General features: G+C 38.8%; 1 protein-coding gene across 1 annotated transcript in view; it reads right to left on the bottom strand.

Moving 5' to 3' along the window:
• The window catches only part of NT5C2 (5'-nucleotidase, cytosolic II), a 120258-nt gene that overhangs the window by 97053 nt on the left and 10891 nt on the right, over positions 1–12314 (bottom strand). Inside the window, exon 2 of the mRNA XM_006831305.1 lies at positions 10448–10567. Within this exon, the coding sequence (XP_006831368.1) occupies positions 10448–10548 (101 nt within the window). The 5' untranslated portion in view covers positions 10549–10567. The remainder of the gene's footprint in view (positions 1–10447; positions 10568–12314) is intronic.

The following is a 12314-nucleotide window of genomic DNA, read 5'->3' on the forward strand; positions in this document are numbered from 1 at the left end:
GTGTGGCAGCGGTAGTGAGGTTGGCCCAGGATTGGACATTGTTTCGTTCTGCTGTGCATGGGGTCGCTATGAGTCGGTTCCGACTCCATGGCACCTGACAACAACAATAACTTTGTCATTTTAAGAATGTTACAGAAGGGATATGGTTGATCTTGCAGTCCAGGAGCAGAGGACCCTGGGACCATCAAGGGAGAAGAGCGTAGTGCGGGACCCTATCCAGAGAAGCAGTGAAGCCAGAGATGCAGGCAGAGACGATGAAGTGGAGAGACGAACAGCTGGGGACTCTAGACTCAAGGAGGGAGAGGGGCTGTGTGCTGGCATCTGGAGGACTGGCATGCAAGATATAATTTTTGGTTGTATGAATGGTTATATATTCCTGAGTGCTTCTGTGTACATCCAAAAAATAAATAAACAAAGGAATTGGAAGCAAATGCTGTTGAATGATGATGCATGGAGGGGGGAATTGTAATCATTGCAATGAAACAAAATATGATAGGATGAATATAAAGCTGATGCTCTCCCATGTAAACTATCACTCAATTCACAATAAAAAGTTATAAAGGCATTTGGTTGTTGTTGTTAAGTGCCGCTGAGTCCCATCTGACTCAAAATGACCTCATACAGAGCTTCCGAAGAGCGGCTGGTGAGTCTGAACCATCAACCTTGTAGTTCAAACCTTGAGGTCAAGTGCTTATCCTAAGGCATCAAAAAAGAACTCCAATAAAGGTATTGTTGTTATTGTTATGTGCTGTCAAGTCAGTTCCAACCCATAGCAACCCTGTATAGGGTTTCCAAGGAGTGGCTGGTGAGCTTGAGCCACCGACCTTGTGGTTCAAACAGTCTTTGCAGTCCAGAGCAGTAATCCACAGCACCACACCAGGACTCCAATCAAGGTATTAGATTGATACATTAACAAAAAATTTTTAACATACTTCTAATACTCAAGTTCACACTTCTAATTTTGAAAAGTGAAATCTCATCTTTACATTATTTAAGGAAAGCAAAAACCCACCTATAGATTGGGAAATTTTTTTAGAAATCATACAGCCAATAGGGTCTAATATCCAAAACATATACACATATTAAAGCCTTCAATTTAATATCCAAAAGGCAATCCAATCAAAAATTGGACTTGAGCAAACATTTCGCTAATGAGGATATTCCAAAGGCCAACAGCACAAAAAAAAGACTCAATATTAGTCATTAAAACCCAACAAACCTGTTGTCATAGTCAATTCTAACTTGGACCCCACATAGGACTGCCCCCGTAGTATCTCCAAGGCTATAATTTTAATGAAAGCATATTGCCAAATCTTTCCCCCACAGAGTGGCCAATGGGTTCAAACCACCAACCATTCTGTTAGCAAGTGAGGACTTAACCACTGTGCCAACAGGGTTCTTTCTATTAGTCATTCCAAAAAAATCCACTGCCATTGAGTCAATTCTGACTCATAGCAACCACATACACAGTTTCCTAGACCGTGAATCTGTAGGAGCTGATAGTCTCGTCTTTCTCCTGTGGAGCAGAGCAGCTAATGGGTTTGAACAGCTAACTCTGCAGTTAGCAGCACAACACCTAACTATTAGTGTCACCAATACTCCTAATTAGAAAGCTGCATATCAAAACTACAATGAGACACCACCTAACCCCCATTAGAATAATAATGCTAAAACAAAACAAAAAAATGTCCAAGGTTATGGAGAAAATTACTAGTGGCAATGTAAAATGGTCCATCCACTGTGGAAAGAGTTTGGTGGTTCCTCAAAAAGTCAAACACAGAACTACTATTGTTGTTGTTGTTAAGTGCTGCTGAGTCAAGCTAGTTCCAAATTATAGTCACCCTGTATAGGGTTTCCAAGGAGGGGCTGGTGAGCCTGAACTGCCAACCTTGCAGTTCAAACCGGCTTTGCCATCATATAAGATCTATTAATCCCAATTCTAGATATATACCCAAAAGACATAAAAGCAGAAAGATAAACAGAAACTTATACACCAAGGCATTAAAGCACTTCTCACAACAGACAAGAAGTGGAAACAACTCAAATGTCCATTAACAGATGGATGGTGTGGTGTAGTGAATTATCTAATGTCTCTTCTAGCCAAAGCCTGTAACTCCCATCAAACAACATTTCTACCATGCTAGGTTTTGAGTAAGAGAAGGTGGGAGAAGATATTGATAGAATAACAAGATTCAAAGTTAACTGCAATTTAAAAACTTTATACTCTAGCACGGGTATAAAATAAGCTATCTCAGAAGTGTGTGTGTGGCCATAGAAATCTTGTAAGTCCGTCTTCTGCCTATAACTGATTGTAACACCTAAAATGGGGCTACAACGTGCCCAGTGAAGAAGGCTTCCTGTGGAGCCTCTGCAATATATAAGACTATAGGTGGAAGCCTGAACCACATCCAGATCTCCAGAGATAGAAAATTCCCACTTGAAAGGACAAGCAGACCAACCTGGAATGGCTAGAAGAACAGAAGATGCTTCTTGAAAGAAAGACCTACAGGAAAAATATAAAACAACATAAGCAGACCAACTGTTACTATAAGAACAAGCAACACGCTTGCCCAGAAAACATCAAGGCAAGTGGCGGGGTCCCCTCAGTGCAAACCCCCTTCCAAGACTAAGACTCAATGGGAATACACGCTGTGATGGGTGACCAAGCTCAACACCAATAAGGGGAAGTGAGGGAAAAACAGCTATGAAGCGTTGAGCTAAGCTCTACAACATTCAGTAGACTTCTGTGAACCCGGGTGAAGACCTGGTTGGCCAGCAGTGTGGCAAGACCTGGGGACTCTTGGACCCAGAGTCAGTGACACAGCCACAGAGGACTAGAGTGAAGAGTGAAGCGTCCAGCTGATAAGACAGGGCATATGCATAAGAACATTCACACTTGCAGATAATACCCACTTATCCTGGCTTTAGTGACTGGATGATCAGAGCTCAACCAGAAGTAAAAAGAAGAGGGGGGAAAAAAAAAGTATTCTCATACAATTTGATGAACTTGACCTACACCTATGGAAGCAGTAGCTCAAAAGAGGGAACAAGTCCTTACAGCAAGAATCATTCCCACCCCCTCCACACACAGAGTAGACAGGGATGGGCAACTTGGACATTGGCTACCCAAAGTGGGGGGTGGTGGGCTACAAAGGCAAGAAGTAACTGGTTTACAAGCTTTCAAGAGGGAACCTAGATCCAGAGGGCCTGGAGGAAGGTAGAATCTCAAGTGAGTAGTATTCAATCTGACTAGGCAGGGCTGATGCAATGAAATGCAGACAGGTCTCTTGTGATACAATAGTGAATAATTGTTATCAGGACTGATTGTGAAGGTCGGAAATGTAAAGGTAGACGTTTTATAGCAAGGAAGGGAGTGATTAACTTTTCAGTCTAGGAGTGGAGGTCCCTAGGACCATCAAGGGAGAAGAGCAGAGAGCGGGACCCTACCCAGAGAAGCAGTGATGCCTGAAATGGAGCCAGAGATGATGACGTGGAGCAATGGAGCAGCTGGAGACTTTAGATCCAGAGAGGGAGAGCAAATGTGCTGAAGACCTGGGGGGTAAGGGGGAAGGACTGCATGGAGGGGATTGTAACCATGACAATGAGACGATATACGATAGAATGAATGTAAAACTAATGTTCTCCCATGTAAACTATCACATAATTCACAATAAAATATTTAAGGAAAAAAAAAAAGAAGGGGGGGGGGGTGCGGATCTCACTACCATTAAGAAAGAGTTCATTCTTTGGACCCCGAGATTAAACCTCTTTGACCCAAGGACATAAAGCTGTGACACTGGAGGAATGGAAGAGGAGCAGCAGCAAAAACAGAACCAAGAACCAGAGCACAAGACAGATCAAGTAAAGCTAAGTGACCAGATCATAGGCAGGAAGCTTACTCAGAGAATGGAGTGCCTCCAGACATTTAAGTGGGGGAGCTAGCCCATGGAGCTACAGCTGAGTGCTTTCAGGTTGAGGCTTATGGTGGAGTGGTGTGTCCTGTAGGCATTTATCAGCAGATGACTGGAACAACTGTGCCCTGAGCACAGTTCTGAGAGTTTTGGGAGGAAAAGATGGTGCCGTTCACACTTTTTTGCAGTAGATAAACAAAATGTAGGAGCTCTGGTAGTGTAGTGGTTACAAATTAGGCTGCTAACGTCAGGGTCAGCAGTTTGAAGCTACCAGCTATTCCACGGGAGAAAGATGAGGCTTTCTGCTCCTGTAAAGATTTATACCATCGGAAACCCTGTACAGGGTGGCTATGAGTCAGAACCGACTCCATGACACATAACCACCACCACCACCAAACAAAATGCGGTATACACATACAGTAGAATATTATTCAGTCACAAAAAGAAATAAAGTCCTAATGAGTACTACAACATGGATGAATCTAGAAAACATTATACTGAATGAAAGAGGTCAGTTACAAAAGGACAAGTATTGCATAATCTCACATATCAAATAAGCAAATATATAGAAATCAAAGCTAATTCGTAGAGAAAGAGGGAGAAAAGAGAAATTTTTCTCTAGGGGGATCACTAAATTTATGTTATTGAGTTTATGTTCATGAAGGTAGAATAATCTGGAAAAGGACAACAACAATGGTATCACAATCTGAAGAATGCAATCAATGTCATTGAATCATAGATGCAGAAATAGTTGAATTTGGGATATTATTGTGTATATTTATATCACATTTAAAAAATAAAAAACTAAGACTATGGAAATTTTAACAATCACTAAAATGACAAGTTATTCAGCTTGATTGATACTATAACTAAAATGCTTAATGACATTCATGTGATATCCACAAGTGGTTAAGGGAGAAAGAAATTAAAGTTTATCATTCTGGCAGCCTCTATGTATAAACCTGATTCCCACTTTACACGTTAAGATTTAATAAAAAAATCATTAAACGTTTCTAACTCTATTAGTGTGCCAAGCTACAGGCACTGTAAAATAATTTTATATATGTAAACAAATTCCTTCTTACTTCATAAACAAGTATGATAAATTAATTCTGATTTGAGAAGATGCTTTTATTTAATAGGGTTAAATAAAAACCGGTAAGACTTTAAGACGTAAATTTCAATCTTAAAAAATTTAATTTGAGCTACATATACAAAAAACTAAAAACAAAAAGAACAATATTTTTCAAAACAAGCCCTGTTACTTATCAAAATTCAGTTCAACCTAACAAATACCACGGCTAAATTCATATGTTGTGTTCATAAAGAAAAAGCAATTCACTGCCTTACAGAAACTGGCTGTACTACAATCATAACTTTGAAATGCCAAAACCAAATACCTGAGTTCAGCATCTTCAGCACAGTCGACATGGAGAGCACATGAAAAATCTAACTGGTCCATTCTTGGATTTAGTAAATACAAATTTTTCTGTTTTGATCACTATAAGATTCTAGGTGACAGACAAGGAACAATTTAAAAGGTAATTTTCCAGCCTGCCTCCTTTTCAAGCCACTAAGACACCTGCTGCAAAGCTCAGTCTATTTCCTGGCCCATTAGCCAAACATATTCCAGTGAAGGGTTTGGCCTGATGATTATTCTCAACCCAGAAAATGAAACAATAGTAAGGGAGGAAGAACAGTCATACATTCTGAAGGCCAGTTTCTTAATAATGGACACATGACCTTCATTTATTTCCATACTGAAATTTATAAGACTTACATTAAGTGAGAGAAAAAAGCTGCACATTAGATGCCGGTTCACTTAATTAAGAATATTTAGTTTCTTTGAAAGGGAATTCTAAAGCATCACATATGCACAGTGTATGATAAATGATCATGAGAGTCGTCTAATTTAACCAATAGTAAGCTACCAATTCAAATAAATGTCTTTAATAAAAACTTATGGTAGAACTGTGAAATGGTACTACCACCGTGGATAACAGCTTAGCAGTTCCTCAAAAAGTTAAACAAATAATTCCCACATGACCCAGCAATTCTACTCCTAAGTGTATACCCACCAAAAGACTAGAAAGGAGAGACTCAAACAGATGCTTATACACAATTCTTCTCTGCAGCATTATTCACAATAGCCAAAAGGTAGAAACAACCCAAGTGTCCAACAACAGAGGAATACAAAATGTGATCTATGCATACAGTGGAATTCAGCCAGAAAAAGAAAAAGGAAGTTCTATTATACATACGCTACAGAGTCCTAGTGTGGCACCATAGAAAAAACACTTCAAGGTCAATTTGAACAACAAGGTCAGTGGTTCAAATTCACCAGCCACTCCTTGGAAACTCTATACAACAATATATGTTACAAGGAGCCCAGATGGCACAGTGGCTAAAGCACTCCAGTGCTAACCAAAAGGTGGGTATTCAAACCCACCAGCCACTCCCAGAGAGAAAGATTTGTTAGTCTGCTTCCATAAAGACTAATAGCCTTGGAAACCCTATGGTGCAGTTCTATTATGTCCTATAGGGACAATATGAGTTGGAATTGAATTGATGAGAATGAGTTCAATATGTGCTACAAAATGGATATACCTTAAAAATTATATACACTGAGTGAAATGAGTCAAACACAAAAGAGCAAATAATGTCCTTTTTTGCATTTCATCTCATTTATATAAAATACCTAGGATAGGCAAATGCCTAGAGACCAAAGTTTATTAGTGGTTACCAAGACAGGTGGGACATTATTTCTGTTAAAGAGTGAGATAAATATATGGGAACAGCTAGTTCCACACCACAGTAAATGTAATTAATTTACAGAATTCTACACAGAAAAATGGCTGAATTGGCAAATGCTGTTATACATATACTTTACCACCAAAAAAGCAAAAATCCTTGGAAACAGAATAAATTAATCAAAAATCTAAAGTTAATTTCTTCTAAATGGTTTCTATTTAATTAACAAAATCAGATATTTCTGAGTTTTACAACTCAACTTCTTCTATTAAAAATATATTTTAAGGTGACCTAAAAATTCAAACCCTTAACAATAGTTTTTCTATTGTTTCAGATTGCATCCTACTATGTAAAGAATGTAGGGGTGGAGAGTCTATCTAAAAATTTCCTGGAATTAACATTCCAGATGAGTCATAAATGCATTCAACCTATGACATATGAAATACAATTAGGACACTTAATGTTTACTAGATGATGTCTCTTCATTGTTATAGCCCTTGTTTTCAACTCCTAAAAATGTTACATGCTAACTAAATGGGTGTTTTATGGCATTAAGACTAAGCAAATAATTGAACATAAAAATATACTGAAAAGTCTAAAACCCTCTGTACCTAAGAGATTGGCGGATCAGTGGTTAGAATTCTCACCTTCTACAGGGAAGACCTGTATTTAATTCCAGTTCTATGTACCTCACACGCAACCACCGCCTGTCAGAGGTTACATGTTGCTGTGATACTAAAACGGTATCAGCAGAAGTTCCAGACTAAGACAAACTAAGAAGTAAGGTATGGTGACCTACACCCAAACTAAGTCAGTGAAAATCCTGTACGTCACAATGGTCCGATTCACAACTCTTCATGGGGAAGGCACAGGACTGGGCAGCATTTTGTTCCACTGAGCATATGGTCACCAGGAATCAGGGACAAACTCAACAGCAGCTAGCAAAACAATGTATGTAATATAGACTCTTCCAAATACACGTTATGTGCTTAATTTATATAAATATACTTCAACATTCTGTTTTATACTTTCACCCTCATGCTGTATTTAGTAACATGTCTCACACGTTAGAGGATTATTAGTACCCAATGATTGCAAATCTTCATACTGTGATGGAAAACTGAAATGCCTTTTCATTCTTTCAGGGCTTAAATAGCTAGAAACACCATAAAGTGGCCAACAATCAGGTAAATATCATTAGTTTGCTTTATAAACCAACTGTTAATATAATAATTAAGTTTCAAAACATTTAATATCAAACAACTATTTTCTTCAAAATATTAATACTCATTGGATACTAAATTAGTCATTGTTGTTGCTTACGTGCCGGTGCATCAGTTCCAACCCACAGCAACCCTGTACAGGGTTTTCAAGGAATGACTAGTAAGCTTGAACCACCAACCTTGCAGTTCAAACTGACTTGCAATCTAACGTATTAACTCACAGCACCACATGAGGACTCTGCAATACTAAAATGATACCTAATTCTGACTTAGCTCTTCTACACAGAGAAGAATAATATCATAATTTTTTTGTGTCTAAAAAAATGTACTTGTATAAACCACTTAAACCAGACTTCCAGTAGGATTTTAATAGTAATACTTATTTTCTCTTTCTGCTAAGACCAGAGAGAGTATTACCAGTTTTCTGGAGCTTCCATACAACCTTTTAGCACTGGTTTGGCACTACAGGATAAGCTATGGACTGATAACTGCAAGGTCGGCAGTTCAAATCCACCAGCCACTCCTTGTAAACATACAGGATCACTATGAGTCAAAACCAACTCAATGGCACTTAATATCATATCACAGAAGGAACCTGATGGCACAGTGGGGTTAAGTGTTGGGTTGCTAACTGCAAGGTCCGTGGTTGAAACCCACCAGCCACTCCAAGGAAGAAAAATGATGCTGTGCTCCCAGATAGATTTACATTCTGAGAAACCCTAAGATGTACTTCTACTCTGTCCTATAGGATTCACTATGAGTCAAAATCAACTCAACACCAGGGGATGGGTATCAGTATATCGACTTATTCCTGGGTTAAAGGCAAACATGGTTCTAGTATGGTCCAGATCTTTCTATCCTATAAATTCACTGAAAGTGAACACTTAACAATTTGTGGCTAAAATGAAATTATTTAAATACTGTATTCACTTCCAAGTATCTTCAGCTACACAAGATTTAGACATTTAACTAAGGCTAAACACTACCCTCTGGTAGTGTAGTGGTTATGAATCGGGCTGCGAACCGCAAGGTCAGCAGTTCGAAACTACCAGCAGTTCCGCAGGAAAAAGATTAGGCGTTCTGCTCCTGTAAAGATTTACAGCCTTGGAAACCCTATACAGGGTCACTATGAGTCGGAACCGACTCCACAGCACTTAACAACAACAACAAACAATACCCTATACAGGGTCACTATGAGTCGCAACCTACTTGAAGGCACTTGGCAACAAAAAGAAACACTAGATAAGCAATTCATATATAAGATAAGCAGATAAGATGCATGATAAGCAGTTCAGATATATGATAGGATGAATGTAAAGCTAATGTTTTCCCATGTAAACTATCACATAATTCACAATAAAATATTAAAAGAAAAAAAAGATAAGCAGTTCAAGCCCACCAGCCACTCCTCAGAAACCCTATACAAGGGTTGCTATGAATCCGAACCAACTTAATGGCATTTAATAACAACAAACATAAAAAGATAAGTTAATAAGAAATACATTTTAAACTTCTAAATGAAAAATTAGGAAGATTTTAAAGTCTAAATCAATACAATAAAGTTTTGATAATACCCAGAGTTACCCATATTCATCCCAACATACAGTAACCAGGAGGTACAATTTTTATGTCTGCTTAAAAATTATATAAACTTGTGGTAAGCCATCAGTTAAGAATGTCATTCTTCTTTAACTAAGGAACAATTTTTTAGCAGCTGAAAACTTTGTTATTGAGGACTTTATAGTAAATATAAGAGGTTGTGTGGTTTACACTGTGTTGTTGTGTAATGAGTCGATTTAGACTCATAGTGACCCCATATAGGGTTTCTGAGAGCAGCTGGTGGGTTTTAACTGCCGATCTCACAGTGAACAGTCCAGTGCTTATTTCACAATGCTACACTAAGGTTCAGTATACACTATTTGTTGTATCAACTCAAAGCAATCCTGTGTAAGATTTCCAAGGAACAGCTAGTGGTTTTAAAATCCACTGACCTTGCAGTCAGCAACCCAGTGCTTCCTAGAATGCCACACCAGGGCTCAGAATACACTATTTGTTGCATACTGAGTTGCCTCTGAATCACAGCTACCCTGTAATAAGGCTTCCAAGGACCAACTGGTGGTTCTGAACCACTGACCTTGCAGTTAGCAGTTAAGTACTTTTTCTACAATGCCATGCCATAATTCTGGTATACGCTATAGTTAGTGACTAAACATCTATACTTTGAATTGGGCTTGAATCACAAACTAGCTATGTGATCTGGGGTGAACATTACTTCTCTATACATTAATTAAGGAGCTTTGGAAGCGTAGTGGTTACAAATCTGGCTGCATACCTTAAGGTCAGCAGTTCTAAACTACCAGCTGTTCCATGGGAGAAAGATGAGGTTTTCTGCTCCCGTCAAGACTTACAGCCTCGGAAACCCTGTGCAGGGTCGCTATGAGTCGGAACCGACTCCATGGCACATAACCGCCACCATACATTAATTACATCTTCTGTAAAATGAGGATACTATGTACCTATTTCATAGAGGTGTTGTGACGACTCCATAGCCAAACTACTTACCGATGGTAGGCTTCTCGTCGATACTTTTTTAGGGCATGCTTATCCATGTTAGCAGGCATGTCTGCTGCATTCTGTAACCGATCACTCCAAGAGGTTGCCATTTTAAATGTATGTTGAATTCTAGAAAAGAAAAGCAATAATTTAGCTAGCTCTACTAGAGTCCTAAGAAACTCGGTTGCTAACCTCAAAGTCAGCAGTTTGAAACTACCAGCTGTTCTGCCAAAGAAAGATTATAGCCTTGGAAACCCTGTGCAGGGTCACTATGAGTTAGAACCAAATCCATCGTACTTAACAACAACAACAACAACAACTGGAGTCCTGGTGTGGCGTTATGGGTTAATGCACCAGACTGCAAAGCCATTTCAACTGCAAAGTCAGAGTTCAAGCTCACCAGCTGCTCCTAGGAAACCCTATATAGGGCCGCTATGGGTTGGAACTGACTCGACTGCACTTAACAACAACTGGTATCTGTATACTGATATTTAATTTTTAAAAACACTAGAAAAAGTCTAGCTTGTAAACTACATGAGAAAATTATCTAAAATATGGTGAATATGGTCAACATACCAAAAAATATACTGACACATCTAAGCCATGTAAATTTAGGAAAATAATTGTAATTTCTAGTCAGAAAAGTCATATATATCATCGGGCTGTGAACCGCAAGGTGAGCAGTTCAAAACTACCAGCGGGTCCGCGGGAGAAAGATGAGGCATTCTGTTCCCGTAAAGATTTACAGCCTTGGAAACCTTGTGCAGGGTCGCTATGAATCGGAACCAACTCCACAGTACTTAACAACAACAACAACACTGATAAACAGCCTCGGAAACCCTATATAGGATTGCTATGGGTCAGAACCAACTCGACAGCACTTAACAACAACAACTAATAATTACTGACTTTAAGTTCTAGAAAAGGGATTGCGGCCAACCAAACAACTTTGCGAATATACGTAAGTTTGAATTCATGCATGCTTTCAAACTGTGTGAAGTGAGCCACTTTTTCAGTCTGATCAACATACTAAGCTCAATCAATTGGTGGCCCAATATAGTAATCAACGTTTGGTTTTCTAATTATTTCATGTTTTCTATATTGTTCTATACTATTTTGGGGTTCCTGGTATGGAACAGTAGGTTAAGCACTGAACTTTAACTAGGAGTTCAGAATCACCAGCCACTCCTTGGAAACCCTACACTGGGTCACCAAGAGATGGGACAGTCTCAAAGGCACTTAACAACATTATATTATTTCTAGCTGGTATTAAAGATAAGAGCTAGGAGAAGAAATAAATTAAAACAATCCATCTCATCTAAAACAAGGTGGGCAGCTAAATGGTTTTGCTTTTAAGAACTTGGAACAGTAAGAACTGTTTTTAAGTTTCACTTCTATATTCAATGTTATCTGTAAATAGCTTCAGATAAGTATGAAAAATATTCTTTTAACACTGAAAAGTTTATTAACTTTTATTTAAAATGGCAGTATTGGTAAAAACATCTGCAACCTAACATTTTCAATTTTGAAAACACTAGTATCTAGTGGTGCTACAGAATAAACAATGCACTGCTAACCACAAGGTCAGTGACTCAATCCCACCAACTGCTCCAGAGTAGAAAAATGAGACTTTCTGTTCCTGTGAAGATTTACAGCCTCAGAAACCGTATGACTTGGAACTGGCTCAAAGGGACCTAGCAACAAAAAAGCATCATTTATAAGACATATGAATATTTAGAAGGTTGGAAGGCTTACAGCTGGGGGAGTTTGTGGCAGAAATAAAAAATCCACTGCTTTCTGGTTCGGGACGCTCAGCTGCTCCAGGAGCCACCATCTTGTGTGGGGCCAAGCAGGGGAAGGATCAGAGCAGCCACGG

Source organism: Chrysochloris asiatica, unplaced genomic scaffold, assembly GCF_000296735.1.
Source record: "Chrysochloris asiatica unplaced genomic scaffold, ChrAsi1.0 scaffold00003, whole genome shotgun sequence".
In the NCBI taxonomy this organism is placed as follows: Eukaryota; Metazoa; Chordata; class Mammalia; order Afrosoricida; family Chrysochloridae; genus Chrysochloris; species Chrysochloris asiatica.